The sequence below is a fragment of the Chrysochloris asiatica genome, unplaced genomic scaffold (assembly GCF_000296735.1).
Source record: "Chrysochloris asiatica unplaced genomic scaffold, ChrAsi1.0 scaffold00036, whole genome shotgun sequence".
Lineage (NCBI taxonomy): Eukaryota > Metazoa > Chordata > Mammalia > Afrosoricida > Chrysochloridae > Chrysochloris > Chrysochloris asiatica.
This window is the reverse complement of record NW_006408554.1, coordinates 7225903-7250579: the sequence shown is the minus strand read 5'-3', so window position 1 is coordinate 7250579 and position 24677 is coordinate 7225903. Positions and strand designations below refer to the sequence as shown.

Below are 24677 nucleotides of genomic sequence, written 5' to 3'. Positions count from 1 at the left end.
TTCATGTAGGAGAAGGAAGCGTCTTGATTTCAGGCTCTTCCATAGCTACAGAGCTGCCATCGTCATCCTTGTGTGAGCGTCTCACATGACTGTCATGGGCAGCATGGGATGCAAACGATTTCCCGCAGTACTTGCACTTGAAGGGCTTCTCCCCAGAGTGCTGCCTAATATGTGTTCGTAGGATGCTGGAGGCAGTGAATTTCTGGCAGAGAATAGAAAGCAGAAGACAAAACAAAATTCCATGAGCGGGGTAAACCAGTAAAACAAGGTTAACTTCACTATTACTGATAACTCATGTTTCCCTTAGCTTTCCAAATCACAAACCTGGGATTTTAAGGCCATAGTGCATTCTTGGTCAACAGCAGTCCTAATGTGGCGCTGTGGAATAAGCGCTGGACCACAGAGTTGGTATGAACCCCAAGATTGGCAGTTCAAACTCACAAGTTGCTCCTCAGAAACCCTATACAGGACTGTTATGAGTTAGAACTGACTCGATGGCACTTAACAAGATATTAGATATTAGAGAGAGTCCTGGTGTGGCACTGTAGTATCAGGACTTGACTGCTAACCACAAGGTCAGAGGTTCAAATCCACAGCCCCTATTCAGAAACCCTATACGGGGTGTCTGTATGAGTCAGAACCGACTCCACAATACTTAACAATTAGAAATTAGAGCAGAATCATTGGTAGTACAAACACTGAAGCACTGAAAGCTTCGCAGTTCAGACAAAGCCCGAGGGTGCCTCAGAAGAAACGTCTGGCAATCTGTTTCCAAAAGATCACAGCCTGACAAACACTGTATGGAGCAGTTCTAATCTACACACATGGGTCACGATGGCACAAAACACTGGCATTAACTGATAACAAGAAAATATTACAGCAATGGCTCTTCAGTGCAAAGAAAACATGAGGGTCTAGTTAAAAATGCAAAATCTCAACTCTACTTCAGTCTGATTCGGGAAATTCTGGCATGAGACACAGACACACAAGTTCATAGTTTCTGATGTAAGTGGTCCTAGGACTACACCTCAAGACAAACTACATTACCCAACCCACTGCTGTCCAGTCGATTCTGACTCCTAACAACCCTGTAGGACAGAACATAACTTTCCCATAGGGTCTATTATTATTGTTGTTGTTAAGTGCCATTGAGTCGGTTCTGATCCACGGCGACCCTGTATAGGGTTTCCGAGGAGCAGCTGGTGAGCTTGAACCGCCGACCTTGCAGTTCAAACGGCTATGCATTCTGGTGCATTAAACCTACAGCACCACACCAAGACTTATTATTACTGAAGCAGAAATTTCATCTTTCTACCGTGGAGTGGCTGGTGGGTTTAAACCATTGGCCTTGTGGTTAACAGACCAATACTTAACCCACTATGCTATTGGAACTCATAACTGAATTACAGAAGAAAGTAATATCAGCCAAGGTAATAGCTTTGGTATAAAATCAGTACCTTACTTTATTATTTTTTTCTTTTTAAAATGTTTTTCTGGGGGGTAATTATAGCTTTATATACAATTGTTAATAAATAATAGATTCTCTATCCTCTCTGCCCAGAGTTCTGGTGTGGCGCTGTAGGATCAGCCCTGGAGCACAAGGTAATTTTGAACTTCAAGGTTGGCATTTTAAACCCACCAGCCACTCCTCACAAACCCTACATAGGGTTGCTATGGGTTGAAACCAACTCGACAGCTCTTACCCACAACAACATGCCCTTAACTCCAGTTTCCCCAGCATATTAAAACAAAGCAATCGGCCTACGGTTAAGGTGTGGAGAAACGTCAACTCTCATTCATTACTGGTGGAAATGTAAAATGGCTCAGCCACTGTGCAAAACAGTTTTGAGAGTCGCTCAAAGAAATGAATACAGAATTGTCAGATGACTCAACCATCCAATCTTACATACATACTCAGAGTTAGTGAAAGCTGGAATGCAAACACATAACTGTATACTACTAATGTTCATTTCATTAGTTTCAACAATACCAAATGGTGGAATCAACCCAAGTGTCCACAAACGGAAGAATGAATAAAGTAAATGTGGTATATATGAGGGGGCTTCAAAAAATCTGTGGGAAAATGGAACTATAGGATAATGTGATTTTTCCATGAACTTTTTAAAACTCCGTGTACATATAATGGACTACTACTCAGCTGTTAAGTAAAACAGAGTCCTGATGCATGCCACAACATGGATGAAACTTGAACACAGGATGAGCAAAGAATGTCAGTTGCAAAAGGACAGTATTGTATGATCTTATTTACATGAAGTAAAAAATACATAAACCAAAGATTCTTTGTGGTTACCAGGGGTGGGAGGGAGAGGAAAGGGGGAGTTTTTGATTAGAGGGCATTGAGTTTATGTGGGATGATTTGGAAAACGGTAACAAAATTGGTTGTCCAACATAAAGAAGTTAATCAATGTTACTGACTTCAGCATGTAGACATTTTTGAGGTCGCTTGTTAGTTTCATCACAAAAAAAAAAAAAAAAAAAAAAAAATCAACTCAAAACATTTCATTAACTTACCTCTAAAGTGACGGCTGGAACTACAATTGCCTTCGCAGGACTACATATTCCCCACTCCTGATGTATAGGGTTTCCATGGAATGGCTGGTGAGTTTGAACTGCTGACCTTGCAGTTTGAAGTCTAGTGCTTATCCTACAGCACTATACCAGGCCTTCAAAACTTCTTAGATATAACACCATAACTCAAAATGAGTTTTACAATAACACTCTGGAGGTACAAACTCTTTAGAATAATTGACCGCTTTAGATCAAAAGGGAAACACTTGCCCAAGGGCAAAATTCAGAAGCTTCCACGGGGAGGAAGACAAGGAGGAAGTGGGACAAGTGACATTGCATTGTGGGAATTGTAGTCTGTGATACGGAACAAATTGTATGAACTGCTGAATTGAAAATTGATCTGTTCCGTAAACCTTCACCCAATTCACAAAAAGTAAAAACAATTTTAAAAAATCTTGTTCCCTTTTTATTGCTAAGTAGAGTAAGTACTTCAGTATATGGATATGCCCGTCTATGTAAACCATACGAAAAACATCTTGAGTTGTTTCCAATTTTGAAGTGCTGTGAATATAGCTTCTGTAAACACATATATTGGTTGTTGTATGAACATATAAATCTTAATTTTCTCCAAGATACACGGCCAGGAGTACAACTGGATTGCATGATAGTTGCATGTTTAATTTTAAAGAAACGCTCACTCTGGTTTCCAGAGCGGCTGTATCATTTTACATTCCCAAATACTTTGTTGATTTTACATATCCTTTCTCAGTCACTTCTTTCTATTATTTATAAACTTTAACTCATTAACATGCATACTTATGTTCTAACCTTTGCCACTTTCAGATAATATTATTAGAGAAACAGTCAAGTCTCATTATCCACTATAGTCATATAATGTCTCTATGAACACTGAAGAAGCCAATACTTAACCCTGGCTTAAGGAGATATGTGTAGGGTTAGGTTTTTGCAAGTGTCTGGTTGCAACATTTGTCAACTAATCAATACATAACCTTGTTTTATGTACATTTCAGCTTAAAGACACTTTCTTATATATTGATTCACAAACAGTGAATTCACGGCCAAAGCACTATATATAACACATGCCTGAATGAAGCTTATCTAATGCATATATTTTTTCTATAAGGCACGTTGCAGCCTGATTGTACTCAGGAACACTAGACTGTGGTAGCGTAGTGGTTACAAATTGGGCTGCTAATCTCGCGTTCAGCAGTTCCGTAGGAAAAAGATGAGGATTTCTGCTCCTGTAAAGATTTACAGCCTTGGAAACCCTATAAGGGTCGCTGCGATTTGGAACTGATTCCATGACACATAACCACCACCACCACAGAGTACACTTTATTTACCACTACACTTGGTGGACACTATAAATAGTGAAATCACCAACAAAAGCACAAAACTGCAAAAAATATGACAATAAACAGATCTGGGAAATAAAAAAAGGCCAAGTACCATCAGGCTTTGTCATCATCCCCTGAGAACATGCAAGTCAGGAGACTCGAATGTTTTGCCTCTGTGCATTGTTGTTGCTGTTAAGCACCATCAAGTCAGTTCCAACTCATAGCGACTCAGTATAGGATTTCTAAGGAGTGACTGGTGAGTTTGAATTGCCAACCTTGTGGTTCAAACCACCTTTGTGGTCCTGCGCTTGTCCTACAGTGCCACACCAGGACTCCTGTGCATTATTGGGAAATCATAATCTCAGAATGACTTTCCTGACAACCCAGAAAAATTCACAAAAGTAAAAAAGATAAAAGTTTTGATACAGAATAAACATTAGACCAGAATGCAATGTGCATCCCTAGTAACCTGCTAAAGAGATTGCAAAAACCTAGAGACAAGCTAATGCAACCCCTTCATACATGTTCTCAAGTCAACAGACTTGACAGTACCACGTGCAATCACATATTGTTGTTAAGTGCCCTTAAGTCGGTTCTGACTCATAGTGACTCTGTATAGGGTTTCCGAAGAGCGGCTGGTGAATTTGAACCACTGACCTTATGGTTGTAAGTCCAGTGATTTACCTACAGTACCATGTGTTGTTAAGTGCCACTGAGTTTTAGTTCCAACTCATAGTGAACCTATGCACAGCAGAATGGAACACTGCCCGATCCTGGGCCAACCTCACTACTGTTGTCACTCTTGAGCCCATCGATGCTGCCACTTGGCCAATCCATCTCGTTTGGGGTCTTCCTCTTTTCCTCTGACCCTCCACCCTACTAAACATGATATCCTTCTCCAGTGACTGGTCCCTCCTGACAATATGTCGAAGTATGAGAGAACAAGTTTGGCCATCCTGGCCTCCAAGGAGCACTCTGGCTGTGCTTTTTTCAACACAAATCTGCTACTTCTTTTGACAGCCCATGGCACTTTGAATATTCTCCTCCACCACCATAACTCAAGTATCAATTCTTCTACAGTCTTCCTTGTTCACTGTCCAGCTTTCGCATGCATATGAAGTTACTGAAAATACCAGTGGCATAGCTTCCAGAATCATAGCAACTCACAAGCCACCACAGTATGACAAACTGACAGATGTGTGGTGGGGACTCCATGTCATTAACCCTAAATTCACTTGGTAGTTGGGACAACGACCTGTGTTTACTAATTGCCTTTGCAAAGAAGGAAAAGAAAAAAAATTCTTATCTCTTTGTGATTGGAGGTAGGTTTAAAACTTGGAGCAAAATGCCAGCTGAAATTAGGTTCTCTTCCTCCTAGCCAACTAGGAGATAGGAGCGAGCACTCTTCCTTAATTGATTACTTACCAAAGAGATGGCTCCCAGGTCCTTGAAGAAACTTGTCTGGGTTGTAAAACTGGCAAAAGACTATTATTTAACCTTTAAAAACATTTACATAGGAGTACATTGCCAAGGAGTAAAGACAGAACTAAGTTTTCTAAAGTAAATGTGCTTGGTCCTCTTTCTATTAGTCTTTAAAGCAAATCCATAAATGGTTCATGTACAGATTTGGGGGTTACAAACAAATGTTAGGAAGATGGCACCTTCGTAAATACAAATCTATACTAATGAGAATTGAGTGTGTTAAGAAAATGTCTGAGATTTTCTGGTTCATTGACATTGATATAAAACAGCAGCCTAAACTCGTGATTTCTAATTTGGGAGATTAGGAAAGAAGTATGGCAATTGGGCTCTCCTCGAAGTATCAGCCTGCTCTAACAAGAACTTTCAGGATTGGCACTTTCTTGTTTTAATACGGTGCTCAAGCTGTACTTGTGTAAAATACCCAGATACAACCAATCTTATCATCTTATGGTCTAATTAGGTCTCCCATCTCCATCAACATTTTCTATGCTGATTACTTTCATACCATTGACAAGCTTTCTCTTTGGATTTGTTAGTTTCTCTACATAAAAACTATTTCCCCCATTTACCAATGAGGATACTAAACATAGAAGCTACTTGCTGCTCAAGGTTAACCACAGTTAGATTTAAGTGTCCAAGGCAAGATTTGAACTTTGACAGGCAGACTCCACAGCATACAGCATTGTCTGCGACTATCAAGTCCCTGGTAAATTTGGAGACATTTCATTAACACACGTTCTAACTACCAATTTGTTAGTAAAGCATCTGAACTGGTATCTTTAGCAAACTTGGATATAGTTGGAGGTGGGAAAGGGGAATGGAGAGACAATGATTTTAACCTTCACCAGGAACTCATTATAAGCCAGGCATCAAGTTCTTATCCATGAACACCCAAACAAGTACCGAGAAAAGTTCCTTAGAAGAGATTTCTGTTTACCTTTGTACAATATACACACTGGTACGGCCTGTCTCCAGAGTGGATCCTCATGTGTTTGTTTAGGCTGGAGGACTGAGAGAAACACTTCCCACATGTAGAACACTAAGGCGAAAAAGGCAAATAATTAAAATGACATCTTCCCTGAGCAAGTTAATTCCTCATTTCAGTTTTTTGTTTCTCTGAGAACAGAAAACATGGGAGAACTGTTGTGTTTACGTATTATAGGCAGAGGATCGCCCTTCTCTGAGTCAGATCCTGGGCCTGGTGCTATGATTTATTTTTGGTGGTGTGATATTGATCGATCCCCCAACCCTTGGGTTTCAGTTGCTTCCACATGAACAGTGGTAATTAAACAGGAATCACATATAAAATAAAGAGGGTGGAATTAGTCCTGATTTGTCTATAAGTACTTATATGACTACAGTGAGTCAGTTAAGCTTGGGCTGTTTCCTAATTTTCCTTAAGAAAACTACCTCTCAGCTCCTTCTTTTTCAGTGGTTTGTGATTAACTTGCAAGAAATGTAAAATTAATTAATTCAATGAGTATTTGTTGAATAGCGATTAGGTGCTCTATACTCTGCTACAGAAAGGAGCCAATACTCTATGGGGGTAATAAATATGTGAACCAATATAGGGTGGTAGATAATCTGATAGTACAATATCAAATTTACAAAACAAGCAAAATACTTTGAGGGTCCTCTGGAAGCATGCAGTATAGCCGTAATATGCAAATACTTCATATTGCTTCTCTTTATTTTGGTACTGGGGAATCCTGTCAAAACTTTCTCAGGGCTTCTGAACCAGGTGAAGGAGAATGGCAGGAGAGGCAAAACCACTGAGAGGCTGCCAAACACTAAACAGGAAGTCTTTCGTGTTGCTACCACTTTTTAAAATTTTAAATTAGCAAGCGGCCACCTTAGGTCCAACTATAGGTTTCTCCCCACCGTCTGAAGCAAAGAAGAATGAAGAAAATCAAAGATGTACAGAAACAAAGTCTAAGAATGGACCACGTGAGCCTCAGCCTCCTTAACGCTGAAACCAGAATTAGATGGTGCCCAGCTGCCATTACTCACCAATCATAATAGAAGGTCCTAAATAGAGTAGGAGAAAAACATGGAATGAAACTCAAAATAAGGCCAGACTTACTGGTGTGATCGAAATTGAAGCAGCCTCCAGACTGTGGCCTTTAGTCACCCTTTAAGTCTGAAAATGAACTCATCCCCATGGTTCAGCTTTTACCCAAAACAATATGTTATTGTCAAGTGCTGTGGAGTCAGTTCTGACTCATAGCAACCCTGTACTTCCAAGGAGCAGCTGGTGGGTTTGAACCAATGAACTTTTGGTTTGCGGTCCAGTACTTAAACCCTGCAGCACCACACCAGGACTCCAGTCAAGAAACAGACAGGACTATATGGTGAGCAGTTTAACACCAGACCTTAGAAAGGTGTGTAGTCCTTAGAACAATCAATCAGACAAGATCAAATGGGAAGCATTTACCCAGACTCCTGGTGCAGCACTGTAGGATCAGCAATGGACTGTGAACCACAAGGTCAGCAGTTCAAATCCACCAGCAGCTCCTCCTTGGAAACCCTATACAGGGTTGCTATGAGTAGGAACTGACTCAATGGCACTTAATAACAAGAAAGCTCTGAAGGTACGAGGGGAAAGGCAGACCAATGGAATGGTAAAGATGAGGAAGAAGTCAGAAGAATGCAGTTACATTGTGGGGGCTTCAAAATCACGAATCAAACTATGTATGGAGTGTTAACAGAATGGAAAACCAATTCAGTCATGTTACAATAAAGTGGGTTTTGTTTGTCTTAAATATTTAACAGAATAGTGTATAACTCAATAGCCCCAGCTGGCTGCTAATAACTAATACATAATTTAGAAAATAGAGTTGGGAAACAGAGTTGAGTTTCAAAGCTAGGAATCTTAGCAAAAAGATAAGAATAGGGAGGCAGATTCTTTCGAACATCTGGCCAAAAGGAGTTCCAGGAAGAACAAAAATCTGGAGGGCAGATAATGACCATAGAGTAAGTAAGAATATGACTTTGAGTTTAAGACTAGTTTCTTCAGATCAAAGGAGTCTAACCATATATTTGGTAAAAGTTTAATATCAATAAGAACTGGTACACTCAATAAAAAGACAAAACAACTAAAATATGAAGGGACTTCAAACAGTTCGCTGAAAAATTCCATTCTTTTTCCTATGAAAGTTTTGAAATATGCGTAAAAGACTTCAATGGACAATTCTCCAAAGACAGAATTACCAAGTGACCCAGCAATTTTATTTCTTGATATCTGACACACAATAACTGAAAGCAGGGATTCACAGACAATTGCACACCAATGTTCACTACATTATACACAACAGTTATGAGGTGGATTTGTCCATCAACAGATGAACTGGCAAATATAGGTACAAATGGAATATTATTTAATAATAAAGAGAAATGGAGTTCTGACACATGCCAAGACATGGATGGAACTTGAAAACAAGTGGAGAGAAAAAACACTGAAGAGTAATTGTATGATTCAACTTATATGAGGTGATCTAAAATAGACACATGCAGACAGCAAAGCTTATTAATGGTTATCAGGGAGGACTCCTGGTGTGGCGCTTTAGGATCAGCACTGGACAGCGAACCACAAAGTCTGCAGTTCAAACCCACCAGTTGCTCCTTGGAAACCCTGTACAGGGTCACTATGAATTAGAACCAACTCGAGGTCACTTAACAACAACAAGGAAAAAATGGGAGTTATTGTTGAAGCAGTACTAAGTGTCTATTTGCGGTGATGCAAAATTTTTGGAAACGGTGGTGTTTGTACAGCATGTTGAATGTAATTAATGTCACTGAACTATACATTTTATTGATGATTAAAATGACAAAAAGAAAAAGATATCCAACATGACAAATTTTGAAAAGATTTCAAAACTCTAAAGATAAAGAGCAAATTCTACAAAGAAACTTGGTTACTTACAAAGACACAAGAACCAGACAGGCAGGCAACAAATGATAAAAGAAAATGGAACAATGCTTTGAAAGTTCTAAGGCAAAAGCATTGCAATTCAAAATTTTATACACAGCCTAACTATCAAAGTTATGTGAATAAAATATCCTTATACAAGAAGCCAGAAAAAATTTCACTTATGTATATTTATAAACATTACTTGAAGATATGTTTATCTTCATATGAAGTGATCTACAGTAAAACAAGTAAACAATAGCATTCTAGGGTAGGGTAGAAAAAGAATTAGAACTGTTTTTGGGAAGGTCATAAAAAAATGCTCTGCTCAAATATGAGTTTACTGATCTAGAAAAAGCAACTTATTCAAATCAGAATGAGCTCCATGAAGAAAGCATCCAACAAATTATACAGATTACATAATTAAGAAATTAAAACTATGTCTTAATGAGGTGCTAAAGCAATAGGAAACTACAAACAAAAGCTTATAAGGAAGTAAAAGTTGAAATATATATATATGAAGCTGTGGCACTGTGGGCTAATGCGTCAGACTGCAAAGTCGTTTGAACTTCAAGGCTGGTGGTTCAAGCTCACCAGCTGCTCCTTGGAAACCCTATGCAGGGTTGCTATGGGTCACAATCGACTTGATGGCACTTCACAACAACAACAATGTATGGTATGATTTTGAGCATCTGCTGCTATATAAAAAACAATGTTCTCTAAGAAAACAAAGCTATAATGTTCATTGGTCAGGTATTCCAGGAGCTTGTAGGACTGACTTCCTGAACGTATGTATGAACTTCTATATTCATCATTATTATGATCTTTGCCTGGCATATTTATTTTGTGTTTTTCTGTATTCATTATTATTATAGCTCACTATTGGAGTCCTGGTGTGGCGCTGAAGGATAATGCCCAGGGTCAGTTTGAAACACAAGGTCGACAATTCAAACTCACCAACTACTCCTTGGAAATGCTACACAGGGTGGCTATGAGTTGGCACTGACTTTACAGCATTTAACAACAACATGATCTTTCCCTAGAGCATTTATTCTGTATTCGTTATTATTACTATGATCTGGAGTCCTGGTGTGGCATTTTAGAATCAGCATTGGACTGCTAACCACAAAATTGGAAGTTCAAAGCCATCAGCCACTCCTTAGAAACCCTACACAGGGTAGCTATGGGTCAAAACTGACTCATAGCCACCCTGTTTAGAAAATAACTAAAGAAGAAAAACCCTTGGAAATACCGAGTCTGACACAGCTCACCATTTTTATTGCCAGTTTAAAATAAAACCCTCACACCAACACTCTACCATACAAACAACTTCTTGTTGGAAGTTTAAGTCATCATCTCACCATAACCAGCTTCCAACCCTGTCTTCATCATTCCTGTCATCGACTAACCTGTTGGAGTCCTGGTGTGGTGCTGTGGGTTAATGCGTTGCACTGCAAAGTCTCTTTGAAACACAAGGTTGGTGGTTCAAGCTCACCAGCTGCTCCTCGGAAACCTTATCCGGGTCGCTATGGGTCGGAACCAACTCACCAGCACTTAGCAACAACTGACCTCTGTTATAGTCCCCCATTTCAAAGACAGCAGTACGCAGCTACAAATTTTCTTGTCTAACACCCAACCCAAGTCCCACCATTATCCTCAGTATCTAAGAAGATGGCCCATCCAGTAAACTCACTAGAAACTTCTGTATCTAACTCTGATACTCCTTTCCTGTGCTATTTTCAGCCAACAAATAAATCCTGTGGCTTCCAGTTTCATAACATCCTTTGACCTGCAACAAATAGAACACAGAGCTAAGACCCTAAATGTTGTATTCCAATTTTAAGATCCACCATCACTTTATAGATGAAGACCCTTTGTGCAAAGGGTAGCTACGAGTCGATAAAGACTTGATGTCACCTAACAACAATTGAAAAAAGAAAATGTCACCAATTTGTACTATGACATGCCACCAACTATAAAACATACCTCAATTTCAGAAATACTAAAATGTTAAAAAAAAAAAAACTTAAAATTGATTATAAATACTGCTTACAAAATACTATACAAAAGCATGTACCAAACATAGTGGCTAAGGAAATAAACTGACAAATCACAGGATAAATACAAATGTCTAGTAAAGAGATCTTTAACGATGGAAATACAAACTGAAGCAAGATCATCTATCAAAACAGCAACATCAAAAGACGATATTCGTTACTGGCATGAGCGCTGGTACTGCTTAACAAACTGCAAATCCAGCTGTCGGTCCCATAAATTGGCACCATTCTCTGGGAGGCTGTTTGACATCTAATATCAAGAGCCTTAAAACTGTACTATTGGTCATAGGAGGAGTCCTGGTGTGGCATTGATTGTAGGATAAGTACTAGACTGCTAACACAAGGTCGCCTGTTCAAACCCACAGCCCCACACCAGGAATCCTGGTCATTGGATATCAAATGTTTTATTTTCTGCCACCTCCCTCCCCAACGTCAATTTTTCTTTATCAAGCATAATTCACGTTCTCCTAGTTGTACTGACTCAACGACACTTAACAACATCAGTTAAAAATATGGAGTCCTGGTGTGGCACTGCAGGATAATCACTTGACCACGAGATAGGTTTGAACCGTAAGGTCGGTGGTTCAAACTCACCAGCTGCTCCTTGGAAACCCTATACAGGGTCACTATGAGTCAGAACAGACTCGACAGCACTGATAAAAAACATAAAAAAACGCTAAATATTAAGGATGTGTATCAAGTGAAAGACCTCTCTGAATTGTTCAAAAGCAAAGATGCCACTTTGAGGACTAAGGTGTGCCAGATCCAAGCCATGGTATTTTCAACAGTCTCATACGCACGCAAAGGTGGACAGTGAATACGGAAGACCAAGAAAGCATTGGTTCATTGGAATTATCGTGCCAGTGAAGAATGTTGACTATATCGTGGACTACTAGAAGAACAATCAAATCTGTCTTGGAGAAGGAAGAAGAGTCAGAATAGAAAGTTCGTTAGAATCATCTTACATACTTTGGACATGTGATCAGGAAGAAGCAGCCCTTGGAGAAGGAAATCATGTTTAAGAGAGGGTCTGTGAAGAAAAAAGGACGCTCCCAAATGAGGCGTACTGACATACTGACTGCAACAACGGGTTGGTCCATGGCAACAATTGTGATGTCATCACAGAACCAAGCTGTGTTTTGTTAACACTCTTGTACATAGTTGGAATGGACTGACGGTACCTAACAACAGCAAGTATACCATACAACTCACTCTCAACTTCCTTCTCACTCTCAGAACTATGTTGTTAACTCATAGAAACCCTGCATAGGGTTTCTGAGGAGTAGCTGGTTTGAACTGCCAACCTGTGGTTAATATCCAATACTTGTCCTACAGCAACACACCAGGACTCCCCTCCCAGAATTACAGGTAGCAGTTTAATGGTTTCTTTCCAACCATTTTTCCATCTATATATAAACATTTATATATGGCATACATAATCAAGTGTTTAAATGGGATCATAACTTGTTTTTCACCTAGTAAGTCATTTATAAAATCATTTACCTGATGCTCTTCATTATCTGAATACTGCCAGTGTAACTTTTTTTTTCTTACTGTTGCTAAGTCCGAGAAATAATTTTACCATCTTAATATTTTCAAATGCTCTTAAAATAGTGTAAATGATGTATAATAATTGTAAAAATAGTTGAAAGTTTGCAGGAGTACATAATATAGCAGTTAGCTGTGAACAGGAGGGGGAAAAGAAGGGTGGTTTTAATATGACTGCTCCCTGTTTTCAAATGGGTAAAAGTGAGGTTTGGAGGAATTGCTCGAGCCTGTTGCCCAGACAGGTAGTCATGACTGACCAAGGAGTCAAACCGAACTCTATCCACACCCAAAGACTCTTTTTTTGGTACCAAACCTGAAAATGACCAGGTATCTGGAACGGCATGAACATGGCTTCCTACCACCATATTGCTCTTCTCCCTTAATCTTTGACACGCCAGAGGTCTGGCATTCTTTGGACCATGACTACGCTTCCTCCTCACTTACAGCCATCAACATGGATGCATGTGGGAGGGTACAACCTGCAGTTGTCTAAAGCCACATGCCAGGCTTTTTCATGTCTGTTGTTGTTATGTGCTGTGGAGTCGGTTCCAATTCATAGTGAGTGACCCTACAGGGTTTCCGAGGCTGTTAATCTTTACGGGAGCAGAAAGCCTCATCTTTCTCCCACGGAGCAGCTGGTAGTGTTGAACTGCTGACCTTGCGGTTCGCACCCCGATTCGTAACCACTGCGCTACCAGAGCTCCTTTTTTCTTGTCTAGAATGTCCCAATATTTTCCTATCCCTAACTAACCCTGCCACTAATCTAAGACAGATAAGCTCAATTTCCTTAAAAGACACAGCTCCAAGTCAGGTTTTCTATGAAACCTTTTATAGCCCATGTGTTCACGCCTTCCTTTTATATGTATCCCACTCCACACTGCACTTCATCCTAACACCTTGCAGCTGTCAATCCACCTGTTAAGTTTGTGCCTGCATCTTCCACAGCACACCCCCTTCAGTGATCTGGCTCATCCCAGAAAAAGGGGATGAGTTCAGGGCCACTCACCATCCTCTTCCTGAACCTTACCTTATGCGGCCGGTGCTTCTCATGTACATGAAGGATGTGGATGCGGAGCCGATCTCGCTTCTCAAAGGACCGTTTGCAGAGAGAACAGGGAAACTTCCTATCACCCTTGTCCACACAGGAAGTGTACTTCAGGTGCTTATCTCTGTAATATCTGTAGGTAAACACCTTCCCACATCTTTCACATTTGTAACCTTCTGTAGACTCTGCCAAACACAGAGGGATAAATGACAATGGCTTTTTTAGCTACCAGCCCTCAGTCTTACTTAAAACCTTTCATTACAGAAAAATTTAAACATATACTAAAATAGAAATTCAGCCTCACATACCCAATACTGGGCTTAACAATTCTCAATTCACAATTTTGGTTTATTTCTAGCAATACCACTTCTTCCACAATAGATTATCTTGATACTAATCTTTGGTTGATAACTATCTCAGGCTGTTATCTTTAAAAGATAACTTGTAAATGTATAGGATAGTGGTAATGGTTAAACATGTAATAGAATTAATATCACAGAATTGTATGCATAAAAAAGCAAAATTAAAAATACAAAGAAAAAAGATAATGTCTTAAAAAAAAAAGCACAAAGATTGATATTTCAAAATACCTTTATTCCTTAATGTAAATATTGTTGTTGTTAAGTGACCCACAACAACCCTGTATAGGGTTTCCGAGGGGCAGCTGGTGAGCTTGAACTGTCAACCTTGCGGTTTAAACTGACTTTGCAGTCCAGCGCATTAACACACAATGCCACACCAGGAGTCCATATCCAAGTATATTGTGGGGAAATCCCACTGTCTTTTAAATTCATTTTTTCCACGACCTTTAGAAACCCCCTCATATTTCTTTAATTATTCAAATTAAGATTCAAGGTCTTCATATTGCACCTGGCTGCTTTTCTTGCCTGCAATATTTGTTGAAGAAATAAACCCCTCCTCCAGCATAATTTACAAGCAGCTCGAGCCTGCAATCCTTGAACATTCTTGACTGATACTTGTGACAAGGTTACTCAACTGACTCTCCCTTTAAACAGTCTCAGGCTTCCTACATGCCGCTCCCGTTGGGCCCCATTTATAAAGTTCTAGGCACCCTCTCAGGCTGAAGAAAAGGAGACTTTCATTTCTAACTCACTTTTCTAAACTTGGGGGACATTCCAGAGATAAAATCTTCATAAAGTGAGGATGAAAATAGCATGCCTTCCCTCCACACTGGGTGGTCATGATCATTTCATTCTAAAACTTACTGAGATTTTATCATTGTGAGGGGTACTATCACTCAGTGATAGAAATGACCGAGAAAGGTAAATCTGTTATTAATGGAGGAGGGGTGGGGAGAAAGGTTAGAGAAGGTGCAGACCAACTCTAGCAAAGGAGGTGCTGGGTTCAGGAGTATACTGTGTTGGGGGAAGGGGAGAGGAGAGAACAGGGCCACCTACAAAAGCATTCCTGCTGAGTATGCTCTGGATTCCAGAGGATAAAGTGGCTTTGACTATGAATGCATCATTGAGACCTTTTTGTCTGCCCCCTGGGAGGGAGAGAAGAGCCAGGAGAGTATGCATCAGATCTGCAGGGAAGCTGTCCATCAGGAGGTTTGTTAGTAAACAACAAACGTCCCAGGCACGTTTTTTTTTTTTTTAACAGGTGGCTAAGGAAAAAAACCATTCATTAAGTAAATAACCAGAAGGCAGCCCGGCCCACCAACCTCTGGACCATCTACTACCCAGTTTTGTCTATCACTTTCATTGAGGTGCTAATACTCTGAGAATCCCCCTACTGGGACAGGGGTTTGCTCCAAGCTACAATTTTCATTGGTCGGAAATTCCTGGCTTTTCTGCTTCCTGGGGTTGAAAGAGAGGGTGTACAGAGTGCTCCTTGGAAGCCAAGATGGCCAAACTTGTCTCTCATACTTCGGACATATGGTAGGATATCATGTTTGGTAAGGTGGAAGGTCAGAGAAAAAGAGGAAGACCCCCAACGAGATGGATTGGCCAAGTGGCAGCATCGATGGACTCAAGTGTGGCAACAGTAGTGGTTGGCCGAGGATCGGGCAGTGTTTCCTTCTGCTGTGCGTAAAGTCTAAGGTCACTAGGAACTCTAGTAGCGTAGTGGTTACAAATCGGGCTGCTAACCTCAAGGTAGGCAGTTCGAAACTACCAGCTGTTCTGAGGATAAAGATGAGGCTTTCTGCTTCCGTAAAGATTTACAGCCTCGAAAACCCTGTGCAGGGTCACTATGAGTCGGAACCAACTCCATGGTACTATGTAACAACATGAGTTGGTATCAACTCAATGGCACCTAACAATAATCTTTACAGATCAAAACACTAAAGCCCATAAAAACTCAGAATAAGAATGCAATAATGAATGGCGCAGCAGTCTAATGCTAGACCAAAAGTCAGTTTGAGCTACAAGGCTGGCGGTTCAAACCCACCAGCTGCTCCTCTAAATTCTATACAGGGTTGCTATTGTAAAACAGTTAAGCTCTTGACCACTAGCCAAAATGTTGGTGTTTTGAACTCAGAGGTATCTTGGAAGACAAATGTAGCAATCTGCTACCTAAAGTCACACTGCTTTGAAAACCTTAAGGAACAGTTCTGGAGTCCTGGTGTGGTGCTGCAGGATACTGCATAGGACCAAAAAGACAGTCTGAACCACAGGGTCGGGGGTTCAAGCTTGCCAGCCGTTGCTCAGAAACTTTATACAGGGGCACTATGAGTCGAACCCACTGGACGGCGCTTACTTAACAACCAAGGAGCAGTTCCCGGCACATGTGGTCATCATGAATCCACACAATGGAAAAACAGCCACATGCTGATTAAGTACTGTTGTTACAGTTAAGTGCTGTCCAGTTCCCTCTCATAGTGACCCTGCATAAGGTTTCCAAGGAGTAGCCTGGTGTGCCTGAACCACCGACCTTCCAATTTACATTCAGACCTTAAAAGGAAAGGTCCTCAGGCCCCACTCCTAGCCAAAAGGCTTTGTGGAAAACATTTCTTTTGTGATCAGAGACATTTTTATTTTCCTTTCCTTTTTCATCCTATCTAAAACAACTTATCAGAAAACAAATCCTCCCCTCAAAAGGCTAAGTTATTTACATCTTTCTTTTCAGACATTGTCCAAAACACATGATGTTCGTTTTAGCATGGCTGTAAGCAGTGGTTAGACGCCTAGTGTGGTGTTGTAAGGTCAGCAGTTCAAACCCACCAGATGCTCCCTGGAAACCCTACAGAGTCGCTATGAGCTAGAACCGACTCAAAGGCACTTAACAACAAGCACTGGTAACAATTTAGTTCAGAATCAGAGTTCTAGTAACTGTATATGCTAGATTTTCCACCACATTAAGCTTAGAAATCCATTTGTTGTCAGCCAACAACACAAGCATCATAAATCCTCAAACTTGTTTATTATATGATTGTGACCTCAGATATCTGCATAGTCTTTCATGTTACTGAATGATTCTATCACTGAACACTCAGGTTGGGATTTAGCACTAATCTGGATGGTTGTTAAGTGTCATCAGTTCTGACTCATAGTGCCCCTGTATAGGGTTCCAAGGTGTAGCTGGTGGATTTGGACCACCAACAGTGCTTCCCCTACAGTGCTAGGCCAGAACTCAATCTGAATGATACTGTCATTGAAATCCCTAGGGACAAAGTTGCTCCTGCTGGACTATTTCCTTAAGGTAAATTTCCAGAAGAGTATTACTGTGACAAGGATCCCTAGTGGAGCAATGGTTAAGCACAGGGCTACTAACTGAAAAGGTTCCAACTACAGCGTTCAAACCCACCAGCTGCTCTTGAGGAGAACAAACCTGGCCTGGCTCCTACTAAAATTAACCAAAAAACCAAACCCACTGCTAATCCTGATCCACTGCAATACTATAGAACAGAGAATTGCCCTACAGGGTTTATAAAACTAAACCTTTATATGACGCCAACTCCAAGTGAACTGCCTCATCTTTTTTGCTAATAGTAGCTGGTGAGCTCAAACTGCTAATCTTTCCATTAATATCCTAATGCTTAACTACTGTGCCTAATGCTTAAGAAACTGTTGACAGGGTATACTATTAATCAGAATCTACTTGACAGTATACATCGTTACAGAGATAACAAACATTTACTAACTCAAGGAGCTGACTCTGACTCATTGCGACTCCAATATAAGGTTTCTGAAGCTGTAGTGTGCAGGACTGCAAAGTCGGTTTAAATCACAAGGGTGGAGGTTCAAGCTCACCAGCCTCCCTTCAGAAACCCTATACAGGGTCCGTTATGAGACGGTAGCATATAACAACAACAATTGAATTAGTGAAGCCCTAATGGCGCTGTAGGACAAGCACTAGACTGCTAACTAACTACAACGTTGGCAGTTGAAACCCACCAGCTGCTCTGTTGGAGAAAGAAGCAGTCAGTTCCTGTAAAGATTTGTTGTCGTTGTTTAGCAAGTCAGTTACGACCCACAGCGACCCTTATAGGGTTTCCGAGGAGGCAGGTGAACTTGAACCACTGATCTTACAATTAAAAACGACTTTGCAGTCCAGCGCATTAATCCGCAGCAAATGTATATGGTTAAATAAGTTTTCAAAAAGATAATGATTACCTTTTTGAGTTATTAAGCAGGTATTTTCCTTTCTCTTTTGACTCCCTCTCCCGTGCCCCCCAAAAAGTTACCAAAAAGACTGACTGTTTGGTGCTAATCATGAGACAAATTTGAGCTCCAGACACTAGAGAAACTACATCCCATATTTTACCCTCATCCTCACTTCCATTGTTGTAGGAGACAGTTCAACAAAGCAGTCATGATCGGCCCTCATTATTTCTAGCTTGGACTTTGGAAAGAGACTCCAGTTATCCACTAAGGAGCTCTGGTAGCGTAGTGGTTACGAATCGTGCTGTGAACTGCAAAGTCAGCAGTTCGAAACTACCAGCTGTTCCGTGGGAGAAAGATGAGGCTTTCTGCTCTCATAAAGATTTACAGCCTCGGAAACCCTGTACAGGGTCGCTATGGGTCGGAACTGACTCCACGGCACACAATAACAAGTTATCCAGTTATCCACTAGATCTTTTCATGTCTTTGGTTTCACTGTTTCCAGAGTCTGGATTGCTTCCCTCTCTCCCAGCCTTACATCCTTCAGTATTTCCCAATTCAGCTGTGATGCCTTCCTCTTTCATTCAATGCACATTGAGATCTAGGAGCAGGGATACTGCTATGGAGGATCATTCCCTGCCCTGAATCAGTGTCTTGGTCTAGCAGGACAACTAAGAAGAGCACCAATTTGCATTTGCATTTTCGTTCTTACATGATAATCTAGTCTATCTACAGTAATTTCCATTTGTCTTGCCCCACCTACTAGATAAGTAGTCATCAAATTTTTATGTATATAAAATTCACTTAGAGCGGTTAGGTTACTAAAAATGCAAATTAATGAGTGGGTTGCGGAGAGGGTTCACTAGCTCCTCGCTATCCATGGTCCAGGGAGGGACCAGCCAGCAGCTTGGGTACCATCAGGATGTTTCTTAGAAATGCACAATCTCTGCCTGACCCAGTCCTCTGAATCTGCATCATAACAAGATCCCCAGTTAGTAGTCTTAATTACTACATTGATTTCCCACCCCATGAAGATATAACAACATTTAAGAAACACTGCTCTGTGGCGCTGCAGGATAAGCACTAGACTCCTCTAACAGCAAGTTTGGTGGTTAAAACCCACCAGCCACTCCCGATCCATGGAAACCCTATACAAGATCCCTATGAGTTGGATCTGATTTGACGGGACTTAACAGCAATTATTTGACTTTAGCAGCTATGTTAGCCCATGCAGAGATGAATCAAACTGGCTTCACTTAAGGCAGAGTTTGCATGTATTTATTTCATTTTATTCTCGAGAAGGGCAAACAGGTAGCAGAAAAGGTGAAGGTGCTTTCCTCCAGCTGGGTAATGCCTCCTTAGTTAGAGACACTAGATTTAGTCTCCCGGTTTAGCCTTTGGGAGGGAGGAGGTCACCTGTGGAGAGCTAGCTGCGGGAGGGTTTGAGGGACAAGTCCTGAACTTCCACAGAAAGGGCTCTCACCTTCAGAGGGCCCAGATAGTTGCTTGCCCTGGTCTGTGACCTGCAGGCTGACAGGAATGTCCAAAAACTTCTCATAGCAGTCTCCATACCACACCAGAAGCTCTTGGTTCTGGCAGATCTCCTTGCAGCTTTCGTAAAAGATCTGCCCTTTGCATTGCACAGCAACTAGGTTCTGTTCCTTGGGGAAGCGGGCACAGTTGACGTAGGACATCCAGTTCCCTGCACCTCCTTTCCCATCTACAAAGTGACTCAAATGACCATCTTCAAAGATCTAAATGAAATTAGACATGAAGTTTAGATGCATATTTTTCTTTTCTATCATTCTACTCAAAATTTATAACCCAAATCTCACACATGAATTCCTAGAAATTAGATTCCTACAGCATTACAAGTAGTATACAAATGAACTTAGGCATCTAGATGATGTGACTATTTTTTTTAAGATTTTTACTTTACCAGTTTCTTGATTTCCAAATTTCTATAGCAAGCGTATTAACATTGTTACTTTGAGTATTAATTTTTAAGGGAAATAAGAGCAAATTACATTTAATTCCAACACAAATAATTGATTATATATTTTATTCCAGCCTGGTTTTCATGTATATTGATGGGGCCATAAATTAAGTCTTTCTCCACCGTTAACAATTCCACTGTCTCTGTTGCATTATTATGAGAATAAGCCTGTGATTAGCATCTTTTGCATAGTGTGAATCTCAGATTCTTTTCCTAAACTATATTCCTTACAGTAGAAATCCAAGGTCAAAAGGTTTTAAACATCTTAAGATCCCTGATAAATTGTTGCCTAGTCAGGTAACACATTTCAGACTCACCAGCATGCCCTTATATGCATACCTTCAGAAGCTTTAAGAGTATCAGTTTAAAAACCCCCTTGGCTAACTGTATAGGCAAATACAAAATTTTAAAATCAGTTTTCTCCCTTTTGGCATATCTTCAGCCATTTGGATTTATCTATAAATACAACATAGTGTATTAATTCTTTAAATAAATAACCATGGTAGCACCACAGAACTCATAGAATTCATGCAAAGATGTTATGTTATCCCTCCTCAAGTAGGGATGCCTACCTTTTCCTCCCCATTATATTGCAAAACACAGCTTTTAGAGCTTAGAGCAAATTCCTGCTGGGTGTGCTGGTCAGGAACTTTTCCAGAGGCAAAAGCCAAGATTTTCTGTGCCACCAGCGTCCCTCCCCATTTCAGCTGCTCTACTGGAAACACTTACCTCCCACATCAGGGAATTGTCTCCATAGGTCTTAACTTCACTGGCCTGGATCACTTTACCTTCAAAGGGCCCAAACCTAACTCCTTTAGCAATGAGGTTACTACAGAATACACCAAAATGTGGGACTCCACCAAACACTGTCCGCAAAAGACAGAGACCTAGGGAAAAACAAGGCAGGAAAGAAAATACAATGAACAAAGTGACTGCATTTGCTCAGGAAAGAAATTCAACTGGAGACTTGCCTACCTTCTGGCAGTTGAAGTGAGTCTTTATCCAGACTTTGAGGAAGAGAACTGGATACTGAAAAAGGGTAGGGTTAAGATTTTTTTCATTAATAATGATGTTATTATGAAGTGCTTTTAAAGGCATTTCCCTCCCGGAGGTAGCCACCGTTTTTGATGTTTATTGCATACATTTTCCATTTTCCTGCTATTTTAAAATGAGCTTTTCATATACAATTTCTTCTATGAGACCCAGAACAACCCTTGCAAGCCTATGTAATTAACCCCATTTTGTATATTTAAGAAATTTCAGAATCAGAGATTGGTGCTGATTTTGATTAAGGTCATAGTAAGATGGCCGAGTTGGGACTTCAAGTATAAACTTCATGAGGATGTTACATAGACACCTTGCATCCAGGTTGATTCTGATCCCAGATTGCAAATCTGCAGCATGAAGCATTTCTTTCGTGGCCCTGACTTTCTCAACTCTGACCAAAGCCTGAGTTTAGGAGCCATCTAGTTAAACTATAAAGCCTCAGAAATAAGTTTATAATCTCCAAACTCCATCTCTAATGAAGCAAGTACACTCCACCCAACACCCATGTATACAGAGTTAGCTCCAATTTGACGTGCTTCTGTATACCTACCTCTATTCCCATCCAGCCCAACTCCCGGGTGATTTGTACTTGGTTTATCAGAGCTGCCAGGGGGGACCAGAAAGCCAGACATAGCATGGTGCAGGCGGACTGGATGCTCCAAGCTAGGAATGGCCCCATACAGAACTAACTGCAGGTCCTCCTCCGTGAAGTGGTATTGATGAGGTGACTTCCTTTCTACCTTCAGGACTTTTGGACCATCCTCAGATCGCTTGCTGGGGGCGCAAGAAAACTGGGAGGTCTTCAGACCTTCAGGTGGCACTGAAGCATCCACAGAGGGCTTCAGGATTAAAGTTTCAGGTCCGTATCCTTGGTCACTGTTGCTCTGGCCACCAATGTGGCCGAAATCATCACTGCTGGCTCCTGTATACTGGCTGTTCAGGAAGTGTGGCATCTCCCTGGGATGATGGGGAATTGGGTACCACGGTGGCAACTTGCTGTACCTGGGCAGTTCATAGAGTGCCTCCGTCTGTAGGGCCAGACTGGGGCTGAGCAAAGGAGCTGCAGTCCCGAAGGCAAAGGGGAGCATGGCCTGGGACCCTGACACTGCGGACTCCAGCTGCCGGAGAGATCGATAGCCTTCCTCGGCAGTGGCAAGGGCGTTTCCGTAGTGATCATAGTTCAGGAAAGGTGTGTAATAGGCGGTCAGGTGCTGGGAGCTACTCTGGAAACTCTGCGGCGGGTAGCACACCCTGTCCTGGGGCCCGGCCTCACTTGAGGGTCGCAGAGCCATCTCGGTCCACAAGGCGCGGTAGACCTGAGGAAAACCAAGCATGGTTAGGAGAGCGTCGCGGGGGCCTCTGCCACTGTACCCCCGCTCAGCTCCTGTTCCGCCTTATCCCTATCTCTACAGATAAGGCAGAGAGGGTTCCTCTCCCTGAGCTAGTCCCAGATCGTAGATAATTGGATAAATTTCCCAATTTGATCTCGCAGACCTCCCTCCATCACAAATCAAACTACACCAGACAACAACAAAAAAAACCAAAAACATAAAACCACGAAAATCTGCTGGGATCCCACTCGACCCCAAGTTCCTGCTTAGTGTCCCCTTTCCTAACACTCCTTGACTGGTTTCCAACACCCACTCTCTACATGTGGTTCCCAAGCTGGCTCCCCGCAAAACCAGTTCCAAAGTCCGATCTCTCTCCTTGGTCCAACAGAAAACTCTTCTGATAGGGTCAGTCGGTCGGAGTCACCGTCCCTCACTTCCCACACCCTGAGACTGGGCTAGAGCGCAGAACGAGCCTGACCCAGGACTTCAGGGTAGGCGGTGGCTCCAGGACCCCAACAAAGGAAGGCAGCGCAAAGGGTTCCCGGTTAGAACGCGCAGACCGACGCGCGCTCCCTGAACACCCCAGGCAAGTCCGGGGAGTCCTTCCTGCCTGCCGACAGTCTGATCCCGCGGACGCTGATAGTCAGTCCGTCCGGGATGGGCGGGAGCGTACTGTCTTCGGTTCCCCTGGAGTGTCGCAGCCTGCGCTCCGTTCCCCATACGGACCAAGTACCTCCACAGACCCCAGGACCCTGTGAAACTCCAGGTCAGGTAGGCGATATCTCGCCGGTCGCCTGCCTTCTCGTACCCGCGCCGCCGGCGAAAAGGATGGAGTTTTAATGGACACACACAGCAGAAGTTAACCATGCTTGAGGAATGAAGCCCCTCTTTGAGGGCAAGATCAATGAGCCCGATAAGGAAACCCACGGGGTCGTGACTCAGAAATGAAAGAACACGGGGTCAGAAGAGAGGTCAGCCACGACGAAAGCATCTGCTTCTCTCCTCCCAAGCCTCCGAAGGCGCCCTTGCTCCTAGGCTTCCCTGACCCCAAATACCAGCGACTTCAAGTTGAAAGTCACTAAAAGGATTTGAAAAGCCCCGGAGAGACAGAAACCACCACCCAAAACAAACTGCGTCAGAGATCTCACGCGCTTCCAAGCCGCGCGGCAGACGACGGCTCCGGGGCTCCGCTGTGCGCCTGGTGTTACACCCACCTCAGAGAGCGTCGCGGGACCCTGCACGCGACCGCGGCTAAGGCACCCTTCAGCACACTGCGGGGTGACGCTGGGTCGGCACCGGTAACCTTCGGGCGGGCCCCAGGGCAGAGAGGGGATTAAGAGGGCGGGCCGACGGGCGGGGTCACGAAGGGTAGGGCGGGCGAGGGTGGGGAAGGGACGCAGCTCACGGAGGTGCCTAGGTCCGTCTCCTCCCCGCCCCCACGGCAGTCATTGGTTAACGCTCGATTCGCCCCTCAACCTCCGGGGAGCTACCTTTCGTTTCTCCAAACCCTCCCCGGTACCCTAGTGGAGGTTGCTGTCCACTTTCTGGGGATGAGTTCTTGCGGCTCCATCTTTACCAGGTGGGCACCCACGTAAGCCCCTCACTGAACAGGCCTCGCAGGATCGGGCCCCTGCCTTTCTGTTTGAGTTTAGCCGGGCCAACCCCGGCACAAGACGACGTCAAACCGGTCAGAGGACTAAACAAGCGTTTGTCTGTGACACCTCGTGCAGCCGGGTTCCGCTCTTTGAGCTGGAAAGCCGCCTAGCGCGGGTCCCAGGTAGAGAGACCTGGGCACTGTAGGCTCAGCATGCC

At 42.3% G+C, this 24677-nt stretch overlaps 1 protein-coding gene across 1 annotated transcript; it reads right to left on the bottom strand.

Moving 5' to 3' along the window:
* Window position 1: 1 nt before the first annotated feature.
* On the bottom strand, window positions 2-22826 carry PRDM14 (PR domain containing 14). The gene is made up of 7 exons (XM_006860072.1): window positions 22124-22826; window positions 21463-21516; window positions 21217-21374; window positions 19975-20245; window positions 13909-14111; window positions 6307-6408; window positions 2-202 (listed from the first exon to the last, which is right to left on the bottom strand). Exons 1-7 carry the CDS (start codon window positions 22824-22826, stop codon window positions 2-4), a joined length of 1692 nt encoding a protein of 563 aa, XP_006860134.1.
* Between the last annotated feature and the right edge of the window lie 1851 nt (window positions 22827-24677).

Coding starts and splice junctions, on each gene's coding strand:
- PRDM14 (XM_006860072.1), bottom strand. CDS start 22,826: ATGGCTCTGCGACCCTCAAGTGAGGCCGGGCCCCAGGACAGGGTGTGC. Junction 20,246..21,216: donor ACAATTCCCTGATGTGGGAG/GTAAGTGTTTCC, acceptor AATTTCATTTAG/ATCTTTGAAGATGGTCATTT. Junction 6,409..13,908: donor AGAAGCACCGGCCGCATAAG/GTAAGGTTCAGG, acceptor TTTTCGCCTTAG/TGTTCTACATGTGGGAAGTG.